At 62.0% G+C, this 25,255-nt stretch overlaps 1 protein-coding gene across 8 annotated transcripts; it reads right to left on the reverse strand.

Moving 5' to 3' along the window:
- Window positions 1–483: 483 nt before the first annotated feature.
- On the reverse strand, window positions 484–23,597 carry GRIN1 (glutamate ionotropic receptor NMDA type subunit 1). Of its 8 annotated transcripts, none has more exons than XM_027615872.2 (21): window positions 22,905–23,597; window positions 20,230–20,364; window positions 17,613–17,789; window positions 15,381–15,443; window positions 14,500–14,600; window positions 10,347–10,468; window positions 10,097–10,271; window positions 8,757–8,901; window positions 8,576–8,659; window positions 6,681–6,822; window positions 6,471–6,598; window positions 6,070–6,234; window positions 5,876–5,994; window positions 5,647–5,759; window positions 5,425–5,573; window positions 5,166–5,323; window positions 4,777–4,938; window positions 4,498–4,607; window positions 4,245–4,390; window positions 2,913–3,023; window positions 484–630 (listed from the first exon to the last, which is right to left on the reverse strand). In XM_027615872.2, exons 1-21 carry the CDS (start codon window positions 23,160–23,162, stop codon window positions 562–564), a joined length of 2,832 nt encoding a protein of 943 aa, XP_027471673.1. In that variant the 5' UTR covers window positions 23,163–23,597; the 3' UTR covers window positions 484–561. The 8 variants fall into 8 exon arrangements, with proteins under 8 accessions (XP_027471673.1, XP_027471671.1, XP_027471676.1 ...); XM_027615870.2 differs by having other exon boundaries at window positions 484–999; XM_027615875.2 differs by lacking the exon at window positions 2,913–3,023 and having other exon boundaries at window positions 484–999.
- Between the last annotated feature and the right edge of the window lie 1,658 nt (window positions 23,598–25,255).

The raw sequence follows: 25,255 nt of genomic DNA on the forward strand, positions 1-25,255 counted from the left end.
GCGGCGGAGAACCCCAGCGCGCTCCCAGGAGGCAGCTGTCCGCTGAGGGTCAGAGTCTGCCGTTGGGGAGGGGCAGGGCCAGCTGGATGGAGGGGGGTCAGGCCGAGAAGGGACGAGGGTAAGAAAAGGAGAGGGGTGGAGCCGAGGCTGCCAAGCCAAGAGCAGGCGCTGGAGGAGGGGGTGGCCCAGCCAGTTGGGGCTCGCACCCACACCGTGGCTCTGGTAGTGGCCGGGGAAGCCTGGGGCTTCAGTCTCTGCTCCAAGCCCCTCCGGGGCCAGGTTAGCCCCTCTCCCCCACTGCTTAGAGACCCCAGGGCCCTGCCTCTGCCGGAGTGCCCTGCGGCCCTGCCCAGCCAGCTCAGCTCTGGCCTGTCCTCAGCCGCTCTGGTCCGAGCCTCGGTCCAGCAGGGGCTGCCCGCCCGGCAGCAGGGCAGACAGACAGACGGGAGGCCCAGGGTGGGCAGTCTTGGGCGGGTGGGCTTCCCTCAGGCCTTCCCGAGCAGCAGGACCCATCAGTGTCCTTGGCCGGGCTAACTGGGCAGGTGGGTGCCTCCGGGGGCCTCACACCACGGTGCTGACCGAGGGATCTGAGAGGTTGAGCGTGCCCGTGATATCAGTGGGATGGTACTGCTGCAAAATAGAAATACACAGACAAGGCAGCCCGTTAGCCCCCACGCTCGGGGGCACGCGCAGGGCCGGGACGGGTGGACCGGCCAGCCGGCCGACCGGCGGGTGGGCGGGCGCGGCCTGGGGGAGGCTGGGGGGGCGCTCCTCCCCCTGACCCCGTCGTGCTCCGGGACTCTGCGTGGGCCGGGCCGCTGTCCCGTCCATCTGTCTGTCTGTCTGCGGGGGAGGGGGGCAGAGGAGGGCGGGCAGGGCGTCTCAGCTCTCCCTATGACGGGCACACATCTGCAGCTGGCCCTCCTCCCTCTCAATAGCGCGTCGCGGCAGCACTGTGTCTTTTTGGTTTTGCAAAGCGCCGCGTCCACCCCCGGTGCTCTATAAATAAGAACCAACAATCAATACCCGCTGGCCCCGCTGGCTGCCAGGGACCCCAGCCCTGAGCGCCCAGTGCTGCCCTGGCCCAGACCGGCCACAGGACAGGGGCAGAGGATCTTAGCAGCCGGATCGACCCCACCCCTCCCAACAGAGCCCCCCACCCAGGCCTCCCTCCAAGCAGGCGCCCAGCCTGAAACAGGATGGGAACTAGGCTGCCCTCCCCCGCCCGGACCCTCCAGCTGGCAGCACCCCAGTCACCCCTCAGGGCAGGGCCAGCCCCAGATGCCACATGGTGTCAGGGCTGCCCTGGGAGATGGTCCCTGGTGCCCACAGAGGCTCGGGTAAAGAGTCTACTGGGATTGTGTCCCCAGAAAGGCACCTCGAAGGTCTCTGAGTTGCACCTGGACGAGCTAAGGAGCTTTTCTTTGGGTAGGGGTGTTGTTGGGGGGGGGAATCAAGGACGCCCTCACAAGGCAGCTTTTGTGCTCCTCCCTAAAAGTGCTGTCTACGAGGATAACCTCTCCCCAGGCCTTCCCCACCACCTCTCCTCTCTGGTCTTGGATCTCTTTCTGAACCCCTTGGCAGGGCCCCTGGCTCAACCCACTTTCTCGGGCCTGTGAAGCCCCGGCCTGTGCTCGCAGCTCCCAATCCCTCACTCTTCACCTACCCTCCCAGTGCCAAGCCCCTCCTGGGAAGCAGAGCAGCCAGGCCACGTGGGCCCCTCTGGGGGCACCCTGATGGCTTCACCCTGGCCTCGGATCATTCTGTGCCAAGCCCTGTCTCTGTCCTGGAGATCTGCCTCCTTCCCAGTGCGCTGCGTGTGTGTGTGTGTGTGTGTGTGTGTGTGCAAATTCTTGTTTCCACCTTGGAGCATAAGCCCCTGCAGGATGGAGGCCAAGCTGGCCCCTGGACGGCAGGGAGGCCAAGGACAGTGCTAACTCTGGGCTGCCCCCTCCCTACCTTGGATCGGGGTGCCCCTAGCAAGCCTGGGTCCATTTGAAGGGCTTTGATTCCAAGTGTGCACATCTGGTGTGGTGACAAGCTGTCCAGGGTAGGAGGCCCTGCTCTGACGCCCTGTGGGGAAGGGCTAGAGGGTCGGGAGCTGAGGAGCTGCCCTCCTCCCTCGAGGCCTCTGCTTCCCGAGGCCTCTGCTTCCTGGGAGCCTCAGTGACTCCGGCTCTGCCTGGGGTGGGCTCCACCCCTCTAGTGCCACCCAGTCCCCGCCTGGCGGTCCCCTGTGGCTGGGGGCCTGTCCCAGTTCCAGGCCCCAGCCGTCCACCCAGATGGAGCCAGGCCCGGCCCCCAGCCCCGGCCCACACAGAGACCACATGGAGGGGATGCAACAGGCATGGCTCTGGTGAGACGCGTGACACAGGTGTCTGGGTGGCGGGGCTGGCAGCCAGACAGATGGGCGGATGGGACACCACAGCCACCCCCCATGGATGTCGCGACGGGGGAGAGAGGGCAGTGGGCTCCTCTGGGAGAGGCTGGAGAAACGGATGTGACAGAGAGGTGGCGTGGCCTCCCACAGGTGAGGAGTCCAGGACAGATTGGCTCTGGGCTCCCAGGGGCCCTGGGCTCAGAGGCTGACTGGCTGACCAACGACATGACACAGCTTCAAGATGGCGCATGGCGTCATGGCATGGGGGGCAGACCAACGCAGAGACACATGGGGAAAGAGGAGACCCAGTGAGGGCCAGTGGGAGAAAGGACCAAGAAAGGTCTAGAGAGAGAGTGAAGACCTCATGTGCTGGGCAAATAGAGATGAAGGCAGAAGGGCCACAGCGGTCAGAGGTGGGGGTGGATGGGATGGTGAGGGAGAGGGGGAGGGCACGCCTGAGGCACGGGACACAGACACGGGGGCGGGGCGAGATAAGAGTCGGAGACGTGGGACTGGGCGTTCTTCCCCTTACCGTGTCTTTGGAGGACCTACGTCTCTTGAAGCTGGAAGCCAAGGTGGAGGTGATAGCCCTAAATGTGGCTTTCTTTTTAGGGTCGGGCTCTGCTCTACCACTCTTTCTATCCTAAAATGAATATGTATAAGTGATTAGACAGCTAAGGGCGGCGGCCACACCTGCCCTCGCCTGCTCCTCGGGGGCTGCTGCCCAGCCTGGCCGGCCACTCAGGCCCTCGCTCCTGCCTGCCTCGCTGTGCTGGACAGACGGACCAGCAGCTGGACGTGTGCAAGCAGCCCCTGCTCCTGCCCGGTCTTCGGCCTGACCTTGCTTGTGCTGGGGCTGGGCTTGGGGCGTGGGGGTCCCGTCTGGCTCTCTTCCTGGGAGGTCAGTCTGGCTCCCTGGCTCCTGGGTGACCCTGGATTACAGGTGTCCCAAGGAGGAGGGTCCCCCAAGCCTTGGAGGAGTTGCCCCTCGGGCCCTGCCAGCCATTCTGTCCCAAGGGGACGCCAAGATTCAGGAAGGGGCTGAGGGGCCAAAGGCAGGCGGCAAGATGAATTGGAGAGATAGATGGAGGTGGCTTCCAGACCCTGGCCTGGGGTCTGATGGCCAGAATGGCCCTGTGCCAGCCAGTGAGAGCAGTGACCAGGTCCCGAGAACAAGAGTCGGCAGATGAGAGGTGTGGGGGCTCCAGCAACCCGCCCCCCCCGTGGCCCTCCCTCTCTGGACACCAACTTCATCCCCAGACCCAAGCTCTGGGGAGGCACCCAGAGAAAGAGAAGAGATGAAGGAAGCCAGAACTGGGCCGTGGGGCGTGAGCCCACAGGCCTGCACAGGCCCCACTGCCTGCCCTATCCCAGGTGGGCAGCCTGTTTCCTGCTGGCAGCGAGTTCCCACAGACACAGCCTGGGGTGCCAGGCAGGGCCAGCTGGCCCGATTCAAGGTGGAGTCGTGGAGCAGAGGACAGAGCAGGGCAGCAGGGAAGGGGGTTCCTGGCGGATGCCGAGGAGAGGCATGGGGCGGCGAGGGCAGAATATGTCTTGGACTCACGTGCTACACCCAGGTGGGTCCCTGTCTTACCCTGCCTCAGTTTGCCTTCCTATGGAATGGGCGCCGCGGGCGACTCTGGAGACAGAGGGGCCAGGCAGAGGCTTGGAGCCGGGCTTTGCAGGGGGCAGCCACCTGCAGGTGGCCCCCCAGCAATGCTGCCCCTGGTTGGGGCTCTTAGCTCCAGTCCTGCCCGCATGGGCTCCTGGGAGCCTGAGCCGGTGCTTCGGCCTGCGGGAATGGAGGAGGGCCGGGGCCAGGCCGGGCCATGGGCACCAGGCCTCGGAGGCTGGCCTGTCCTACCTGCAGGTTCTTTCTCCACACGTTCACGGCTGCGAACGCTAGCTGCATCTGCTTCCGGCGAGCGTCCTTGTGTCGCTTGTAGGCTATCTCAATGAAGATCAGGAAGATCCCGGCCACGATGCCCCCAGCCACCAGCATGAAGACCCCTGTGGGCCAGGACCCAGCACCTCAGCTGTGGGCTGGCCAGTCTGCAGGCCCCTTGGAGGACCCCACCAGTGTTAGCAGGGGCATTGAGGGAAACGGGGAGGCCTACCTGCCATGTTCTCAAAGGTGAGGGTAGCAGGGGCGTTGCTGCGAGAGTCACACTCCTGGTACCGCACCCATGTCTTGTCCAGATCTTCCATGAAGCCATTCTCATGGGACCTGGGAGGGAGCATCCTGGAGTGGGCGGGGCACTGGGGTGGGGCCCCTGTTGGGGTGGCGGGGTCTGTGTGCCTAGGGGTAGGGTCTGGCTCTGGGGAGGGGTTGGCCTCTGGTGGGAGCCTCTTGGAGAAGGATGAAGGGCAGCAGGCAGCGGGTGAGGCAGACTCACTTGAGGATGGACAGGGAGACATTCTGCTTCCACGGGCTGTCCTTGCGCATGCCAATGCCAAAGCCCGAGCGGAAGAACAGCTCGCCAGTGGTCACTAGGTCGCACTTCTGGGAGGCCTCGAACTCCAGCACTGCCGAGTCCCAGATGAAGGCGTGAAGCTTGCTGTGGGCAGGGGCAGGGGTCACAGGCGCCCTGCACAACCAGGCTGCTCGCAGTCTCCACCTCCTGCCCACCTGGAAACCTTACCTCTGTTTCCATCCCGCGGTTCCCATCCAGCCTGGACACACTCACTTTTCCTGTAGGGGTGGATGCCCCTCCCTGCCTGTCCCCCCACAACTTGTCCCGCCCGCCCCTCCCCCTCACCGGTCCCGCCCGCCCCTCCCCCTCACTTGTCCCGCACGGCCTGGATGGCCTCGGCGGCGCTCTCGTAGTTGTGCTTCTCCATGTGTCGGTACATGGTGCTCAGCTCCACCTGCCGCCGGAAGTAGATGTCCACCGAGCTCTGCTTCACCGTCGCGTAGATGAACTTGTCGGAGGGATTCCTCAGCTGCAGGGTCAGAGGGCAGAGCTCGCTGCTGCTCCCGGGGCCCACCCCAGGCAGAGTTCCGCTGACCTCACCCTCCTCGCCCCCAGCCGGCCAGGCCTCACCCGTGGGTCGTTGATGCCCGTGATGCGCTCCTCCGGCCGGTCCAGCACCAGGAAGGCCGCCAGGTTGGCGGTATAGGAGGCCACGATGATCATGGCGAAGCCGGCCCACACCATGCCCAGGATGCGCGCTGAGAAGCTTCGGGGGGCGCCTGCGGGCAGAGGACGGTAAGCTCCGGGCAGGCGGGAAGGGGCGGAGCGGGATGCGGCCGGGCGCGGCCTCACCTTCCCCGATACCCGAGTTGAGCAGGACGCCCCAGGAGAACCACATGGCCGAAGACAGGGTCAGCGCGTCTTCCTCCTCCTCTTCACTGTTCACCTTGAACCGGCCGAAGGGGCTGCGGGGCGCAGAGGGCGGGCGGGAGAGGGCGGGAGGGGCAGCCCTGCCCCGCCCCCTCGCCCGGCTCCGCCCGCCCCCGCAGAGGGAGGTGTCCGGACCCCGGGCCGCGCTCACCTGAAGCGGTCCAGCAGGTACAGCATCACGGCCACCACGTGCACCGACAACCCCACCAGCAGCCACAGCGTGCTCTGGAAGGGCTGCATGAACGAGTCCAGCGTGCTACGGGGGATCTCCTGCAGGTGGACAGGTTGTCAGCGCCACCCGAACTCACCTAGGACCCCACCCCAGCCGCGCTGGGCCCTGCCCACCTTCTTGACCAGAATGGTCAGGCCCTGGTACTTGAAGGGCTTGGAGAACTCGATGTACTGTGCACGCTCGTTGTTGATGGTCAGCGGCGCCACGATCATGTCCGCCTGCCCGCTGAGCAGCTCGCCCATCATCCCATTCCACTCCTTCTTATTGCTGTTGTTCACCTGCGGGGCGATACAGCTGGTGGGCGCGCGAACGATGTCAGCCCCACTCCCGCGACAGGCTCCTGCCCTAGCTCAGCTCTTGGGCCCACCCACTCCAGACCCCATCCCAGTCCGTTGGCCCCGCCCGCCCGCCCGCCCCCGCCGGGCCCGCAGGCCCCGCCCACCCCGGCCTTGTCCTTAGCCAGACTGCTTCCACCCGGACCCGTCCCTCGTGGCACCCAGTAATCCACGCGTACCCGCTCTTGAGTGCCGAACTTGCCATCAGCCACCAGGTGCACCTCGTAGGTGAAGTTCATGGTGCGCGCCAGCTTGATGAGCAGATCGATGCAGAAGCCGTAGCAGCACTGAGGCACTGTGTGGCGAGCTAGAGACGCGACAGGGGCCATCACCGCCGAGCTCCCGGCCCCTCCGCCCCGCCCCGCCCCGCGCCCCAGCCCCGCGCTCACGGCTGCCTGGCGACGTGTCGTTGGGTCCAGTGCAGATCACTTTCTTGACCGGGTCCCCATTGACGGTGAACTCCTCCTTGCATGTGCCATCGCTCAGCGTGGGCTTGACGTACACGAAAGGCTCCTGATGGATCGTCACAATCTGCGGGGGAGGGGGAGGGAGAAGACCCAGCTTGGACCACTCACCCTAAGCCCCCAGACTCCCCTGGATGCCCTACAAATCCCTGACATCCCCCCACCTCCAGCCGCTGCCCCTCCATGCTCAGCTCCACATCTCCCTGGCCACTCTCAGCAACATCTGCCTGTTGACCCCTAGAGGGTCCCCAGACTACTCAGCGTTCAGAAGGCTCATGGCCTCCTGAAACACTGTCCCCTCCTCTTGGCCACTTGTCTTTGGGGTATTGGCTTATGCATCACTCCCTCCATCAGAGCCTGCTGGAATGTCCAGTCGGCCCCGCATCTTCTCTGATTTCTCAGTGGTGAAAAACTCCCTGTCCCAGCGCAGAGCATGCATCCTGCCCCCCACTGCCTACCATGAGGACAGGGGCATGTCTGGCATCCAGCCCGAGTCTGCACAGGACCTGAGACCCACAGGGATCACCCTTATCTGATCACCTGGCCTCTCCTGGCCCTCAGCCTCCTCAGCAGTGCGTATTTGACCACCTAGCTTTGCTCCCTTCTTCTTTCCTCCGTGGTCGCCGTCCTCTCTCCCATAGCTTGCCTCTCAACCCAAGGCCCCCTTGAGGCTTATGCTGGGGTTCTCTCTTCTCCCTGTCTTTCACGGGCCCAGAGGCTAGGGGTGAGGAGGACACGTATGGGACATGGGGAGCTGAACCAAGTGCAACATACTGATGAGGGGCCCCAGAGGAGGTGATGTTGGAATTGGGCATGCAGAGTAGGCAGGGATCAGTTTGAGAGGGACCGTCTGGCACACTGGGGAGGGTGGGTCTGCAGGGTGGGTTGGCCAGAGTCTCAGCTGCAAGGGCAGCATTTTGACTTCCCCCCCCTGGGGGATTGGGAGCACCTGAAGGAGCTTATTGCTTTTTAAACTTTCATCATGTTTTCTTTTAAAAAAAGTGTTTTTCTATTATATAAGCAATATATGTTTGTGCCTTTAAAAAATCGGTGAGACCAAAACACCTTGCACAAAGCCATCTGCAATCTGGCAGCCTGAATGGGACCATCTGGCCATCAGTGTTTGGGCTCCTACTTTCAGACTTTTAAATACAAGGTATCGAACTGCTTTGGAAAAGCCCACTCTACTTGTTGGGAACGATGATGACTGTGAAGGAGGGAGGAGCCCAAAGGAGCAAGGAAGGGAAGTTTCGAGGGGAAAGGCCAGCAAAGGAGGGGCTCCCAGAGGCCCAGGGAGAGAGCCAAGGAGGGAACAGCCTGCTATGGGGAATGCCCCGGTGGTGGGGGACAGAGCCAAAAGGACAGTGTGACTCAGTCACAGCAGGAGGCTGTGAAGACTGGGGGTGGGGGAGGTTAGGTGATGAGTGTGGAAGTGGCATCTCGAGAACCAGAACTCAGGATGGAGAGTGCTGCAGCTGAGGCCCCCAGAATAACTACCTAGTGGTCCCTCTGTCCCCTATCAGCTCATCCCCGGAAGAGTCCTGTCCCACACGGCTTCTCTAGACTCAAGTGGAGTTGGATCAGGAGAGGCACTGGAGAGAGCCCATGGGATGGGGGGCCAGCAGCTTCCTCTCGTCCCTCCACCTGCTCTCCCTGCTTCCTCTGTGGTGCCAAGTGTGGCCTACAGCAGCCAGGTGCCGGTCATTCCCCACTTCCTTCAGTCACTTTCATTGGCCTCACTGTCCCCCGCCCCCCAGGCCCAAGGAGCTGGAAGGAGCATCGGGGGTGTGGACACTGGCAAAGGGGGGCAGGATCCCTACCTTCAGCCTGGTGGACATCTGGTACCCTCGGGGCTTCTCTGTCTCTCCACCTGGCCAAATGATCTTCCTGTCATTGGGGATGACCTGGGGGTGGGAGTATGAGATGGAGGGTGGCCACGCAGGGGTCTTGGCCCCAGGACCCTAAGGCCCCAGCCCCCACCCCCTCATGACCCCCACCTACATGGGTGCCGTTGTAGATGCCCACTTGCACCAGCTTCCGGTTTTGCAGGTTCATGATGCTGTAGTTAGCAAACTTCCGATCCCCATCCTCATTGAACTCCACGCGGCCTGTCACCCCGTCTGCATACTTGGAAGACATCAGCACTCTGGAGAAGGCATTGTGGGCAGACTTATCAGAGACGCTCCCTCTCCCTGGCCTTTTGAGCCCAAGCCCCTTTTTCTGCCTCAATCCCAAGAAGGAAAGATCAGCAGATGTCAGACCCTCGTGCTGGGCATCTGGTGGACAGTGTGCCGGTCTGCCAGCACCAGATGGACAACACAGCTATGGTAGCCCAGTAACTCCTGAGCACCAGACCCTATTCGAGGGCTTTCTGTGGGTTGGGACAGTCCCTCCCAGCAGCCATCCTTGCTTCACAAACGAGGAGGAGTAAGTCCAGGTAGGATGCAGTAGCCTGTTCACAAGCAAGTGGGGGAGGTGGGGTTGAGGTCCTGTCTTGTGCGCACACGGGGCCACATATGTGACACACGTGATCTTTGTGTGGATGCACCCCTATGCACGTGCTTGTGGCACGCCTGTGTATGTGCCACACGCCTCTCTGAGTCTGTGCACACGTGCTGCATAGATCTGCAGTTGCGTGTGTACCCCTGTTGTGGGCACTATAACTGTTCTGCACATGCTACTCACTGTTTGCTATTTAGTGGGGTGGGGTGGATCTGGTGATGGGCTGAGTGGTATAGCGTCCGGGGTGCTGTGACTTATCTCCTGCCCCCTTGTGGCCATCCACTTGGGCATCTGGCCAATCCTGGCTCCCTACAGGCTTGGTTTCCATCCTTGGGGTCTCCTTTGTCTGATCTGCTGGGTCCCTGGAAGCCCCCTGTCCCCAAATGCAGCAGGAGCCTCCTCCCAAGGGTTGTCAGGCACCCTGTGTAGGTGGGGTGGGTCTCAGGGTTGGCTGCAGTGTTAAAAGGTGGCGTCAGGAGCAGTGGAGACAGCCATGACTTCACTGACATTTGAAGCGTTAATGTCGGTGTTGGAAATGAGGTGGATGATTAGCACAGTGGAAACGGAGGTGGTGGTGGTAGGAGAGAGGTGGGGGAAGAGGAGCGAAGTCGGGGAGATGACGGTATCTGCACCTGCTGAAGAGAACTACTCCCATCTCCTGAGAGGCCCCGCCCACCCGTAGAAGAAAACCTCGCCCACCTCTGGAAGATAGTCCCCGCCCACCTCTAGAAGAAAGCCCCGCCCACTTCTGGAAGATAGTCCCCGCCCACCCCTAGAAGGGAGCCCCGCCCACCTCTGGAAGACAGTCTCCGCCCACCCCTAGAAGCGAGCCCGCCCACCTCTTGAAGAGCGGCCCCGTCTTCCAGATGTTGGTATTGCCCACGCAGCCCCGGGGCGGGTCGGTGATGTTCTCCTTCTCCAGGAGTTCATGCACTGCCTGGGCCACGACGCCCACGGCGTCGCTGATGTGCGCTGACTCGTTCTTGCCATTGATGAGCTGCAGTCCGATGATGCCTGGGGCGAGTGTGGTGGGCTTAGAGCCCGTGGGGAACCCCGGCCCACCGGGACCCGGAGAGGCCCAGCACTCACCATCCGGGGCGTAGCGCAGAGCGTTGCCTGAGATCTCGCGCTCCCCCACCAGCCACACGTACCCGGAGCCGGTCATGTTCAGCATCGCGGCTGCGCGGTACACGGTGGCAGCATCGTCCTCGCTGTGGGGCAGAGGGCGATGACGAGCCAGGACTCCAGCCCCTCCCCACCGGACCTACGGGTTCTCCTCTGGAGTCTGGGCCTGTCCCCGCCTCTCCCCCAGCCCACCCTCGCCTGGAAAGAGGCCTGGGGACACTGCCGAGGTGACAGGCCCAGCCCTTCCTGGGTCCAGTGATGGTGCAGAGGGCCCGGTACCAGCCTGCATCGCCAGCCCACACCTGGGCCAGGAGACCGCCCCCGCCCCGCAACAGAGGTGAGGGGGGTGGTGGTGGAGGGTAGGGATGGGGTAATGGGGCCCAGACCCCCAGAGCTTCCAGTCTCTCTTGCTGGCCCTCTGCCTTGGTGAGCAGGGTCAGGGTGCCCCAGATGGTAAGGGATCATTGTTGATTGCTCGCTTGCTCACCAGGTGCCAGGCACTGCTCTGAGCGCTTTACACGGACTCTTGTATTTAATTATCACGGTATCCCTATGCAGCGGACATCAGTACTATCCCTGTGGCAGGAGGGGAAACCAAGGCACCCAAAGCACACAAGTAATGGTAATTGGCAGAGTTGGGTCTGTGTGTGGACAGTCACCCCAGAGCCCATGCCCCTTCGACCTCCTGGACAAGCCGTACACGCTCTGGTTCTCCACATCCACACATGCAAGTTGAGGGGTGGGGGATGCTCCGGGTTGGTCAGATGTTGGTGGGACCCAGTGCCTGGGAACTGCCCTCCGCTTTGCAGCGAAAGCTGCTCGAGAGAGATGAGTGCCGAGAGCTGCTGCCCAGCAGCTGTGCATGTCCTGCCACCCAGGGCTGGGGCGGTGGCAGGATGCAGTGCAGGGCCTTGCCTTGGAGGCGCATGTGATCCTGAGCTCTCGAGGTGTCCTTACAGGTGAGCCCCTGTGCTCCTGGCCCCCTAGGGCTCCCCTTGTCAGGACAAGGATCCTGGGCCTGGCGGGGCTGTGGGGGCCTCTGGGGGTCCTCCCCCTGCTCTGACCTTCCCTTCTCTACCAGCTGGGACCTGGCCACAGATGGCCAGAGACCACAGCTGGCATTTGGCTAATGCGGGGTCCAGAGGGGATGGACGGACTGTCTGAGTGTTGGGTTATTTTCACAATGACTGACTCTGGAAACTGAGGTGGCTCTAGACTCCCTAAGGGGCCTGCCCCCAGTTTTCTCAAGGGTTAGCCAGAGAGGACACGTAGACCTTCCGTGTTTGCTCTACACGACATGCTCCTGCCTGATGTAAGCCACGCACAGAGAGGTGCCCCGGGCAGCACCTCACCCGTGACCAAAGCAGAGCCTCCAGCCAGGACTGCCCGGCAAGGCCAGTGCCGCACCTGTAGGGGCACAGGCTGCCCGGTGAAGCTGGCAGAGAAGCCTGTCTGCGTGACATGGTTCAGTTCCGGGACGTCTGGCTGAGTGGGCCGAGTGCACCGCCACGCTTGTGTCTGTGCGAATCGTTATGACCAGTAAAAAGTTGGAGGCAAAATCCTGATCAGCCCATCCAACTGTTTTAGGGAAGTAACTGGCCCCAGAAAAGACAATCTCGGAAGGCAAGAAGGAAATTGGAGACACGACCTCTCGACGCTCCATAGAAAGTTGCTCAGAAATTGAGACTGGCTTCATGAGGCCTGTCCCCAACATGCTCTCAAGGGCCCTCAGGCAGGAGGAACCCGTGTGTCAGGTGGAAGTACCGGGGTCAGGAAGACCTGTGTGTGCCGCCCCCTTGCCTCCCTGGCTCCTGGGAACCGGGGCGTGCGGGGCGGCCGGGAGCCCCGTCATCATGCCACGCGGGCGTCTCTGCTCCCAGGAGCCCAGGTGTGAGGGGAGGGGTACCTTCTGCTCTTAACGGTCCAGGGAGGGGCCTTGTGTGGGTCCAAGGGGGGTGCTGGTGGTTGTGTGGTTGATGAGTGCTCTGCCTTTGTTGGCAGTGTCTGTGCACGTGGGGGGTAGGTGCGTGCATGTGGTGTGTGGTGTATGTTGTGTTGTGCCTCTGTGTGTGTGAACGTCTTGTGTACATATATGTGTGCACGGTGTGTGGCGTGTATATGGTGTGTACCCATGTGTGGGCGTGCACACGTGTGTGTGTCTATATAGTATGTGTATAATGTGTGTTCGTGTGTGTACACACTTGGCATGTGTTGTGCATGGTGTGTACATGGTGTGTGCACATGCAGTGTGTGTGTGTGTGAGTGGTGTGCATATGCTGTGTGCCTGTGGGCACGTGCACAAGGTTTATTTGGGGGTGTGTACACACGTGTGTGTGTGTGTGTGTGTGTGATGTGCATGACGTGTGTACATGTGGTGTTCAGTGGTGTGTGCTCATGTGCATTCTCGCATGTGGTGCACACATAGTTAGTGTGCATGTTTCCATGTGTGCATGGTGTGTGTGCAACTATCAGATGTGACCACATAGCCTGCCCTGGGCTGACCTTTGTTTTGGAGCCATACCTGCCAAACCTGTCTTCGAGCCTGGGAGCTGGCAACGAAGGGCAAGCCCCTCCCAGCCCATGCTCAGGGAGCTTCAGAATGTGGTGTGGGACCTCACGGACCAGAGGGAAACCGGAGAAAGTGCCCACCCCTCTGCTGGGACCCGGGTATGGTGGGAGTCTGTGGATCGGTTTTACTTGTGGCTTTCCGGCCAGGGTCCTGGTGGCCACTCTGGTGATAAGGTGAGGGCTGCGGGGGTCTAGTTTGATGTGACCTCATCCTTTGTCAAGGTGCCCAACAGTTGAACATCTATGTTTTGGCAGAATGAGTTCCTAGAGTTGCTCTGTCCTGGTTGAAGGGGCCTTCTGGTTGTTAGCTAACTGTCCGTTCGCCCATCTGTCTGCCTACTGGTCCACCCACCCACCCACCCTTTGATCCCACCACATGCGCTGAACCTCTCTCAAGCCCCATGATGAATGAGGGGGAGTACAAACAAATTGGGAAATCAAATGGAAGGATCTGGTGGGGCTTTTCCCATGGGGCTTGTTCTGGGCAGGGCTTGCCCTGGGAGGGACGGGGCAACCCCTGGCCTTGCCTGCACCTGTCCTTAAACCTTTCTCCTGGAGCCCTCCCCACAGTGCCCAGGGTCAGTGGTTGGCGTGAGCCCGGGTTAGCCACTGTAAAACAGGGGCAGAAGGGGATGAGCTCCTGGCTCTGGTAAGCGAGGGGCTCCCTGTCTTCCAGCCCAAGGAGGCTTGGTTGGCCCCACCCTCCCCAGCACTGGGAAGTGGGGCACCGGGGTCTGTGTCAGGGGTTTGTTGACGGAATGTCCAAACGGACACCTGCCCTGCAACTCAGAGTATTGCTTCCTCTTTGTGGTCAGCTGGACGGCAGCATTTGGGGAACGCTCCTCTGGGCAGGGTGACCCCTGTTGTCTTTCTCCACTCTGTTGGAGCCCAGTGGCACTTCTAGGAACGGGCAGACTGGAGTGTGTCCATGTGGGCCCTCCTGGCTATTCCATGGAATGGGGCTCTTCCTTTTCCTAGTCCAGGGGCCTGGACTTTCCCTTCCCAGGGGAACTTAGCCATTTACGGAAAGGGAGGCTTTTGCTGAGGTCTCATTTCCAAGGTCAAGGTGGGGGTCAGGCGCTGGCTGGCTGCAGCTTGGTTTCCACAGGTCCCTAACTGGTTCCTTTCTCCTGCTGTCCACTCCAGCTGCTCCAATCCTGCCGTCCTAGGACTCTGCCTCTCTCTTCGCTGTGGCTTTCTCCCCTGGGCTCACCTGCACACCCACATGTCCCTTCCCTGGGCTTTGCCCCTGAGCCCGGCTCCCAGAGTCCTGGGTCACATCTCTGCCTTTGGGCCATGTTTGCCTTCCTGAGGGCAGGGACTTCTCCATCTCCCATCTCAGAGCAAGCAGCCACAGGTGACTAGAAGGAGGAAGGATGGACAGGTAGAAGGTATTGCATTGGCCAGGTCTCCAGGTGTACGTGGCGGGGGTGGGGGGCGCTCCTCGACATGGCATTTTGGAAGCTGAAACTCAGCGTCAGCCCCACAGTGCCCCTGGCCCAGGTGCAGGCCTGGGCGAAGTAGGGGGAGGGGTCTAGCCCAGCCTCACCTGGCAGAGAGGATGATGACCCGGGCCTCCAGCTCCCGCGCCTCCATCAGCAGGGCCGTCACATTCTTGGTCCCCGGGTCGAACTGCAGCACCTTCTCAGCCTGCGGTGTGAGCGGGAGTGTTAGCAGATGGCTGGGGCAGGGGCATAGCGCCTCAGGGGCGAGAGTCGGGCTGCAGCTGCTAAGAGCCCAGAGGCAGCTTAGCTAGGGCCGCCACGGCCTGCACCTGCCACCTGCACTGTGCACCTGCTTGCCTGGCTCCTGCCTGGCCTGGCCTGGCCTCGCCTGCTGTCCTTTCTTCAGCCTGCTCGCTCTCCTGCGCTCGCTCCATCTCTCTCCTGTCCTCACTTTTGCACTGAGCATGCAAGCTGAAGTGGGCCGAGACTCAGAAGGATGCGTGCAGCGGACAGGAAACAGAAGAGTTTTGGAATGCAACCGGGCGCAGAAATAGGGCCGACTTTTCCAAAACCATGGGAGATCCTCTCAGGCCTGACCCTGCAGGCCCCTGCAGGAGTGGCTGGACCGACAGGGGCAGGCGGGCAGCTGGGCGGGCGGGCTCCCTCCTGGGTTCCGCGAGGAAACCCTGGGGGTCCCAGAGATTCGCATGCACTTCCCGGAGAGCAGCTCCTCCTGCGGCCGGCCCGGCCGTGCCTGCTTCTCGGTGCAGGCCAAGGCTGAGGCCGCGATGGGCGGGCCGCGGGCACCCACGCGGCCCCGCTCCTGCCCTCTCCTGCCTGCCGCTGCCTGCCTCACGACCTCACTCTCCTCCAGGCTCAGGCCTGCGGCGCAGCACAGCCGGGCCGACAGCGGCCCTAGCGGCCGAGGCGCCGGAGGCCAGGGCTCCCTAGTCGGTGGGTGGCGTGCACGTCCATGCATATATACCTTGGGTCCGCGCTTGTTGTCATAGGACAGTTGGTCGAGGTTTTCATAGTTCCTTTTTTTACTCTGATGAATAATGTGCACAGAGAAAATATGCAGACACAGAAGAAGATTATAAACGGTTGAAAATGACGGCGCTGAAGCAACCACACCACCTCCTCGGCACGTCTGCAGACGGGCACATACCTGGAGCTCGCAAACACCGCGGCCCGAGCGGGCTGGGGGCCAGGGCAGTGCTGGGGGCGAGGGGGCACGGGGGCCACCGGGGCTCCCAGCCACGGAGCTGTGCTCTTGGACAAGGTCACACTTGGGAGAAAGGGCGGCCCTGTCTGTGTCCCTTTGGGGACCCACCTGCCTCCCCCACCCCTGCCATGCACCTGCTGCGTGGTCCCAGCAGTGCCCAGCCCGCCCCAGGCAGTGCTGAATGGGGGTGAGCAGTCCCTCCCTCATGCCCTGTGTCCCCTCTGTCCCTCCCCTCCTGGCACCCTCCCCTCTATCTCCCTTAGAGGCCCAGGTGCCTGTTCTCACTGATGGGTGTGTGCACAGCTGTCGGCCCACGCGTGCACTGGTGAGCGAGTGTGATAGGACTCTGTGTGTGTGTGTGCGTGCATGCGTACGGGTCGTGTGCGTCTGCGGGCATCTCTGTGAAAGTGTCAGTCTACACAAGATTTTGGTGGAGAAATGAGGGCCAGTGCCATCTGCGCACTCGTGTGTGTGTGTGTGTGAGAAGGTGTGCGGGCACGTGTGTGGGCGTGTGTGTGAGTTGGTGGGGTGAGTGTGTCTGTGGGCTACAGACCTGTGTGCGTGTCCAGGTACGGTCTCAGGCTGTGGTGGGAGATGTGAAATGTGAGCGGATTGTCTTGGGAATGACCACATGTCCCTGTGAGCATGGGCGCACCTGGGTGGGTGTGCAGGGACACGGCCAGTAAGCGTGTGAGTGTGTGCAGCCATCGGTGGGCCCGCCAGGAGGTGACCAGCCTGCCAGGCGCTGGGGGATGCTGTCTTGGGAGGAGTGGGGCCCACGGCGCTGGTGGTCAGCCCTCCCTCTCAGACTCAGCCAATCTCCCACAGCAGGGCCCCCCCCCCCCAGGAACCTCTGGGTCTGCCCTCTGGCTTCACCCACCCCAGCCGGTGCCCTCTACTCCCTGCAGGGGCCTGTGAGGGGCCTGGGGTTGGCACTAAGTTGGTTGAAGCCAGCTCTGACTTCACAGACAGAACATGCTTCCCACCACCCCCTTGGTCTGGCCTCCCCGGGCCCGCCCCAGCCTAGGCCTCCCCCCCCCTCTGCGCCTCGGCCTCCATCCTAACTGAGGGGCCATGGCACAGGGCTTGAGCTCTCAGGGCTCTGGGCTGGGTGAAGGCGGGACCCTGGGCTTCCTCAAGCTGGCAGTGGGGGCGGGCAAGGAAGGGGGTGGGGGTCACCTGGACCCCCAGAAATGGCCACTCTGCCCTCTCTGCGGCCCCACAGAGTGGGGGCCAGGCTGGGGCTGTTGGTCAGTGTGTCTAGAGCCAGGAGGGTAACTGGTCTCTTGGAGGAACCCAGAGCCCAGCCCCACGGTGGGAGTGAGGTGAGGAGGGGACAGCCTCCGGGCTAGCTTGGGGGAGCGGGAGGCCTGCAGGGGGCAGAGCCCAGGCAGAGGAGAGGGGGTGGCAGCTGTCTGTGGATGAGCTTCGGGTAGGACAATGGGCAGCTGAGAGGGGGAGGGCGGCAGGGGAGGTGAGGTCGTGCAATGCAGGGAGGGAGGGTACCGGGTCCTTTGGGGGAGGGGCACGACGCACGGTCGCTGGGGCTCTGGGGCCGCTGTGGGGAGGGTTGGGGGCGGGAGGAGGGGCGGGGCCGCGCCGGTCTGGCTGGGGCCTCCGCCTTCTGGGGTTGGGGGCGCTGCGGGGGACGGGGGCGCAACTGCAAGGGGCGGGGCCGGGCCTTGCAGCCCCGTGAGGAGGAGGGTGCTGCGCTGGGCGGGGTGGGGTGTTTGCGGAGCTCCAGGTGGTCCTGCCCTCGCCCCGCAGGGACTGACACGAAGGAGATTTCGACTAATGGCAAAGCGAGTGAAATGAGCCGAGAACAGGCTGGGGCGGGCGCTCGCCAGACGTAGTGGTGCTGACCATGCACGATGGAAAGAAAGGGTGTTCACACACGGGCCACAGACACAGCGCAGGCAGCGCGCCGGCTCCTCCGGCTCCTCGGCTCCTCGGCTCCTCCTCGGCTCCTCCCGCCCGCGGCCCGGGCCTCACCTTGGACTCGCGCTCCTCCAGCAGCGTCTCCAGGCGCTTCTGCGCGGCCCTGCCCTCGTGGTCGTCGCTGACCAGGAGGATGATGTGGTTCCAGCTGTAGACGCGCATCATCTCGAACCACACACTGGACTGGTGGGAGTAGGGCGGCACCGTGCGAAGGAAGCTCAGGTGTATGCTCTGCGGGAACACAGGGAGGCTGAGGGGCCGGCGGGGGAATGGGGGCGCTTCCCCCACGCTGCCCTCCTCCCGCTGCAGACGCCAGCAGACCCCTCAGCCCGGGACCCTGCTTCCTCCTAGCTCTACCCTCAGACCGCTGGGGGCCACCTGCCAGAGCCAGGGACCCCACTGCCCCTGCTGCCCCCCACGCCGTCCAATCTGAGAAACAGCGCTCGGTGTCTGCCCAGGTCTCTGGAACTGTCGGAAGTGTCCCTGACATGAGCTCCCCGGCTCCCTGGCTGCTGTCCCGGCACAGCCTCTCAACTATCCGCAGTGGGGCTTCGCAGGGCTCCTTCCCAAATTCACACAACCGTAGTGTTTGCCAGAAGTCTTTATTTGGGGCCAAAACCTTGTCTTCAAGTCCAGAGGTTGCTGCTTGCTGACCCTGCCTTCCTTCTCTGTGTGTACATGCAACTGCCAGGATGGGGCAGGACAGGGCAGGACAGGGCAGGAGCGCACAGCAGGCTCTGTCCTCTGCAGTCTCGCCCCTCCATGTCTGCCCAGGGAATGCTAGTCCCATGCTGATCTTGTGGTGCTCTGAGATGTCCACATCATTTCTCCACCTGCTCCCTCTTTGTGGCCTGGGGGCAGTGCCTTGGAACCTGAGCGCAAGAATGCCCCTTTGCCTCTGGCCCTCATCCACTTGTCAGCATGGCTGCAAGGGGGTTGTAGTTGGGTCTCGGACTGGCTCTGACCCAGGCCTTCCCGGTCTGTGTGTTGGGCACAGATTGGCCATGGATTGGGACCCTGAGTGGGGCCAGGGCGGAGTTGTGAGGTTTGGTCCTCATGCTGGACCAGGGAGTTGGGCCACAATCTGAATCTGGGCTGGGGTTCTGCCCTGGGAGAGGGCGCCTCCTCCCAGCTGCTTTCCTTCCTTTTGCTTACGAGGGGATGGGTGCCAGACAGCTAAGGAGGTTGGAGGGCACAGGAAAGGGTCCCCCACTTCTCTGCAGCTGAAGGCTAAGTGCATCTGAACAGTCTGGGTGCCTCAGCTATATGCTGGGGCTTCCAGAGCCTCAGGAAGGAGCTGCCGCTCCAGCCTCCAACTGGCTTCCTCCCTTGGGGGCTTCCTGGACAAACTTTGGCACTGGCCTCAGTTTCCCCTCGCCTCTGGGCAGACCCATCCCTGACCTCCCCAGGCCCCCTGGCCCTGGCTGGGATGACCTCCATGCCTTAGGCAGCTTTATCTAGAACTGTGGACTCCCGGCAAGATGGACCTGGAGGGGATGGGAGACTGGGAAGCCCCCAGCACACGGCCCCTCCTCTGGCCCCTCCTGATCTGTCTGCAGGTAGCCCAAGGTCTGGAGGAAGACGTGGAGCAGGCTGTGGGGCCCTCCCAGCCTCCTGGTGGTTCTTGGCTTCCCCAGCTGATGAGTCCTCCCAGGATCATGGGCAGACGCTGTGGGAGAGCTGTGTGTCCTAGAACGAGTTCCCCACCTCTTTGGGATACCAGCTCAGTGACCTCTTGGCTCCTCCAGCTGCTGCTCCAGGATTGCATGGCTCCAGCCAGACCCTCATTCCCCACCCGGGGGCCACAAGGGTCCTATATGCTGCTGAGTGTTGGTGCTTGCAGCCCCAGGACCTGCAGACCCCAGTCTAGCCTCTCCTGCCATGAGCTGCCTCCTCCATTACCCTGCACATACGGGGACATCTTTTTCACCTGTGCCCTGCAGCGGGAAAGGCTGGGACCCACAACCTCATGGCTGCCTGGTGCACCCCTTCCAGGCTTTTCCTCCCCTGGCAGCGCCCCCTCCAGCTCTCCAAAATCCACCTGTCTGTCCCTTCTCCCGGCCCACGGGAACTTCTGCTGCTTCCGAGGGCTTGTTATTGGTGCCTGTCGCTTGCCAGAGTAAGTGTATGTGTGTGTGTGGGCATGAGTATAAGTGCACGAGTGTGCCTGTGAGTGTGTGTGTGATGGAGCATGAGTGTGTGGGAGGGTGAACACCTTGGTGTGTGTGAGTGTAAGAGTGTGTATGGTGTGAGTGTGCATGTGTGAATGTGTGTAAGAGCACCTGAGTGTTTGTTCATGGGGATATGTTTGTGTGTGCACGTGAACTTGGTGTGAATGTATGGGTTTATTTGTATCTGTGAACCTGTGTGAGTCTGAGTTTGCCTGCTAGGAGAATGTGTATCGGTGTGTATGTGCGTGTGTGTCAGTGAGTCTGTGTGTGTCTGAGGCTCTGTGTATGGGTATGAGTGTGTGAACGTGCATGAATGCATGAGCTCACGTCTCACCCTGCTGCTCCTTGAGCCCAGAGCCCATGGTCTGAGCACCTCTGTGCCTCCGCCCTCCTCCCTCACCCCAGGGCAGCTGCCAGTGGCCCTGGGCTGCCGGACTCAGCCACTGGGTCTGAACACAGGAACAGAGCCAGCTGGGTCCCCACGGAGTGGTCAGGCTTACCTTGTCTGAATAGATGGACATACGGGTGGTCAGCCCCAGGACGGGGATGCGGTAGAAGCCGGCTGTGTAGGAGACGGGGGTGGGAGTGAAGTGGTCGTTGGGGGTAGGTGGGTGGCTAACTAGGATGGCGTAGACCTGTGGACACAGGGCACAGGGTCAGCTCGAGTGGGGGGTGAGGGTGGGGCGGGCACTGCACTGGAGCTGGCTGCCCCGAAGCAGTGGAGGCTGAACTCAGCAGGCCAGGGGTGGGGACATCCAGGGGCACCATTTGTGCACACATGCAGCCCAAGGGGTACACACCCCCAGGCAAGGGGACAAGACCCTAGAACCACCCTCAGAGTCTACAATTGAAGGGGTGAGTGAGTCAGAAGCAGAGCAAGACTCCAGGGGGCAGACAGGACACACAGGGAGATGACAGACCCCTCCCCGCACTTTTCCCTGCCTGGGGCCTCCCTTCATCCCTCACACTGGAGGAACTGTCCTGGGATGTGTATTGAGACCCTGAAAGGGAAGGCAGAGACTGTCCTCGGGATGTCCCAGGAGGTACACATCGCCCCCAGCATGGGCTGGTGAGAGTGGCTGGTCCCGCGTCATGCTGACGAGCACACCCACTGTCCCTCCGCCTGGGCACGGAGGCCAGTGCTCCAGAAACCACGAGCTGCTCCAAAAGGTCTGCATCTAATACTGCAGATGGAGCTTTGTTGGGAGAAGCCAGGCAAGGAGTCACGGGCGCCCTCAATCCTGCAGGTGTCTTCCAGGGGCCGGCTGAGCTCAGCCTAGTTTGAACCAGACTTAGTCCTGACTTTGAGCGCTGACCACATCCTCAAGAAAGGAGAGTGCTGGGGAGGGGTGGGCAGCCTAGCCTTCCTGCCTGGACCACGGCCCCTGCAGGCAGGTCTGAAGCCGGTGGCTCAGTGCTCCAGGGCAGGGGAAGAGTGGTGGCGGGGAGCAGATGGCTTGGCACCTCCCTGCCACCCTCCCATTAGAAGGGCCTGGGTCTGTCCCAACTCCGCCTCCCAGAGTCTGTGAGCCACAGGACCCACCTCTTCCTGCCCATGGGGTGGGGGGGGGTGGCATGCTCCGGCCCCACACGTGGGGCAACGGCTGCCAAGCTAGCACAGCCCTCACCCATAAGGTGTGCCCCGCGAGGGGCAGCTGCTGCTGTCACTGTCACTGTTGCTCCTGGCACTGGCTGTTCTCTGAGGGAACAATGCTCACAGATGGCGTAACTGTGAGTGGGAGGAGGGGCCCCCAGAAAGGGCCCTACCCGGACTCTCTAACTCCGCTTCTTCACGTCTCTCCCTCATCCCAGATGGGACACGTGACCTAAGCTGCTGGCCACGAAGACTTCACCCAGTCCTATCTCTCATGCTTGGGGCTGGGAGCATGGAGGTGGCTTGTGAGGTGGGGAGGGGGAGATTTCTGAGCAAAGCTCAGCCCCAGCCTCTGCAGTTGGAGCTGTTTGGACTGGCTATCCCTTCCCAGGCCCTCACCTCCAGTCCGCAACCAAAAGTGCCCAGTCTGTGTCTGCGTGAGTGTCTGATCATACAGGTGTTCACAAGTGTGTGCTGGAATATGCATGTGTATAAATGTATGCCCCAACATGTCCTTATGTGTATGTGCATGTGTGTGCATGATTGAGCCCCTGTTTGCATGTGCACCTGGGTGTGCCAAGCACTGTGTGGCCCATGAGCATGTGTGTCCATGGGTGTGCATGCGTGTTGGGCAGATGTGTGTGAGTGAGCATGTGCAATCGATTGTGTAATGCTGGTGTGCATGAGTGTGTGCTAATGTAAGTCTAGGCATCTCTGTGCATAAATACAGATGTGCATGTGTGAGTGTGCCTGTCCACCGATGTCCACAGATGTGCTGTGTCTGGCAGGTGAGCAAGGATAAGCATCATTTGGCCCAGTGTCGGTCCCGACTCTTACATAAAGGGCTGCATTGCAGTGATCCCGTGGATTCATTGGAATTCAGCAGGCAGCACGGCACAGGGGCGGACAGCTCTGACGGGCAAAATCCTAGGAGTCATGTCCTCCCCCGCAGCGCTGGCAGTCAGCGGCTCCCGCGCTGTGTGCCCGGACACCTCCCACATGCACAGTCCCTGCTCCCACCCTCCAGAACACTCTGCTTCAACACCTGGGCCATTTCCCATCTCAGACAAACCCATGGATGGGGGAAGAGGAGGGAGGAAGGGAAGGAGGTCTAGAAGCAGAGACAAAGATGGCCCCAGGCCCCATCCTGTTTAAAGACCTGCTCACAGTGCGTGCTTGGGGCTGGGAGAGCCCTTCTGCCCATAAGCCCAGGATACCCACCCTTCACTGACACAGTGATGAAACAAACCATGAAATGCTTGCCACACGTCTGCACACATGGGTCAGGATCTGGAGCCCTGGAACCTTGTGAGGACTGACCATGGTGGCAGGTGATCAGTGGGGGGGGCGGGGAGCAAGACGCGGCAAGATGGGGAACTGGTGTTTGGCTGCTAGTGAGACCAGCCCTTTCCAACATGAGCCAGTTCGCTTAGGGGTCCTCTCTCAAGAGGGCTAGGAAAGGGTGGGATGAAACTGGGACAGTAGGAGGGATGGAGGGTAGAGGAGGGGGGATGGTGGGGAGGCGGTGGGGGGAGGGGTAAGAGCTGCGCTGCGGGAGCCCTGGTGGGGGGTGGTGGGCACCTGGCTGGAGATGAGGTCCTCGCACACCGACAGGGCCATCTGGATGGCGTTGGGTTTGTGGGTGACGGAGGTGGCATTGAGTTGGATCTTCCAGGAGCCATGCCGCTTGTTGGCCTGGTTCACGGCCTCACGGAACATCTGCTCGTGCTTCCTCGTGCTCAGCACAGCTCCGATGTTGACGATCTTGGGGTCGCAGGCAGCGCGGGCAAAGGAGCAGGAGAAAAGCAGGGCGAGTGTCAGCAGGCGCATGGTGCTCATGGGCTCCGGGCAGAGCCCTAGCTCTGGGCAGCGCGAATACCGGGCCCTCGGCGCATCCCCAGCGGGGTGTCCCGGCCGTCCTGCGCGCGCCCGATCCCGCGGGCTGGGGGCGCCACGTCTTCCCCCGGAGCCGTAGTCCCCGGACGTCTGCGGGAGGGAAGAGGGCACCCGAGCCCTCGGTGGGCGGGCGCTGTGCCGGGCACGCGGGGGTCCCACGGCCGCGGGAGCGGCTGGCGCTGTCCGCGGTGCTGAAGCGGGTCCCGGCGCTGCTCCAGGCGCCCGGCGCCGCCGAGAGCTCGTCGCAGCCGCGGCTCCTCCGCGGGCTTCGCCGGTCCTGGTCCCGACGCTGCGGCGACCGCGGCAGCTACGGAGCCGCGAGTGGGGCCAGCGTCTCCTGCCCCTCCCGCCGCCCCCGCTTCCCAACACGGAGCGGCGCCTCCCGCGCCAGAGTGTGCGCCTGCGTTGGTGCGAGCATTTATCAGAGCACACGAGGGGTGGGGGGGAGGCTGTGCGCGAGTGTGCGTGTACGCGCGGGTGTGTTTGGAGGGGTCGCTGCGACAGCGACCTGCAGGGAGATGAGTTTAGAGAGGTTAGAGGGGTTCGTGTCCCTGCGGCAGCCTTGCGTGTCTTTAACATGACCAAATGTGTCCTGGCAGTGTGTGCGTGTGTGTGGGCACGCGCGCGCGCGCACGAGTCCTCACCCCTAGTCAACGATATTTCGGGGCCTGACTCTGCTGGCTGGAGACCCAGGGGTGTGGAGAGGCCCTAAGCCATGCCTCTAGGGGAGGGACAGTGGGACTCCCCTCTCCAAAAGGCTCAAAAATGGGGGAGAGATCCCATCTGCCTGGCCATGTGACTTGGACTCCCCCCAGAGGGTTGAGAAGAATAGAAAGGGTGACAGCGGCTGCCCCCATGTTGAGCTGGGTCTTCCAGCGGAGTCTGGGGTCTGGACCCAAATCAGTTATGCAGAAGCCAAGGCCAGAGGGAGTTGTGTTTGTAGCAGATGGGACCAAGGTTAGACATCAGAAAGCACTTGCTCTGGTGAGGTGTGTGCCAGGGTAGACATCCAATATCCCCTGCTTCTACTCTTCCCCTGCTCTTCCTCCCCTAATTCACTCCCAGCCCCCACCCCTCCTGCCCCTTTCCAGAGCCTCCCTTGTCCCCACACCCCTGGAGAGGGCTTCACTTCCCTAACTCAAAGGATGGCTGAAGCTCCGCCCCCTGCCAGTGACATCATTGTTTCCAATAGCAACTGAGGATTCTGCAAACCCAACTGCAAAAGCCCCCAGTAGGGATAAAGCAGGGCCGTCGCCACACCTAAGTGATGTTCTGAGCAGCAGAGAGGGGAGAAGCCCCTCCCTTTCCCTCCGGATCCCACTCTCCCTGTCTCCCTGCAGTTCTCACCACTAGGCTGACCTCCCGCCCCACCCCCCAGAGCCAAACACAGACACCAAGGGATATCCCTGGTTCTGAGAGGCAGGGTCTCGGCTCTTGGCATGCTCCCTTTCTCGACCCCTTCTCTCTCAATGCGAAGGAATCATTGCTGGGGGGCTAACCTACTGGTGGCTTGCTGCAGGCCCACTCCTCTCTCTGCTCCAGGATCGAGATCCACAGTGGAAGGAACATCAGTCCTAGACACGCTTACTCCCTGTGGGCTCACAGAAGGATATATTGGGGGGCGTTTGGGAGCCCAGAGCCAGCCCCACCTCCACAGGGTCTGTGGCCTGTGGCCTGTGGCAGGTCAGAGCTTGGAGGCTGTGTGGGTGCATGAGGGCAGGCTGCCAGCTCTGGTGTGGCCCAGACAGCTCCAGAACACCTCAGGGACAAAAGAATTCATCAGGGGACTGCAGCCAGACAGCCAGGCCCCTCCCATCTACCCCCACCTGCCAGTTGGGTGCTGGAGCAGCTCCGGCTAGCCCTGGAGAGGCAGTTTCTAAATATTCAGATATCTGTGAGCTAGTTTTCACGCAGCTGGGAGCTTGAAACTGGCTATGGTGGAAGCAGTTACACCAGGGAAATCATCAAACCCTGCAAATCAGTGCTTATTTTTCCCTATGGACTGTGAGTTTGCAGCATACCGCCACCTCCCCCAG

This window comes from Zalophus californianus, chromosome 13, assembly GCF_009762305.2.
Source record: "Zalophus californianus isolate mZalCal1 chromosome 13, mZalCal1.pri.v2, whole genome shotgun sequence".
Lineage (NCBI taxonomy): Eukaryota > Metazoa > Chordata > Mammalia > Carnivora > Otariidae > Zalophus > Zalophus californianus.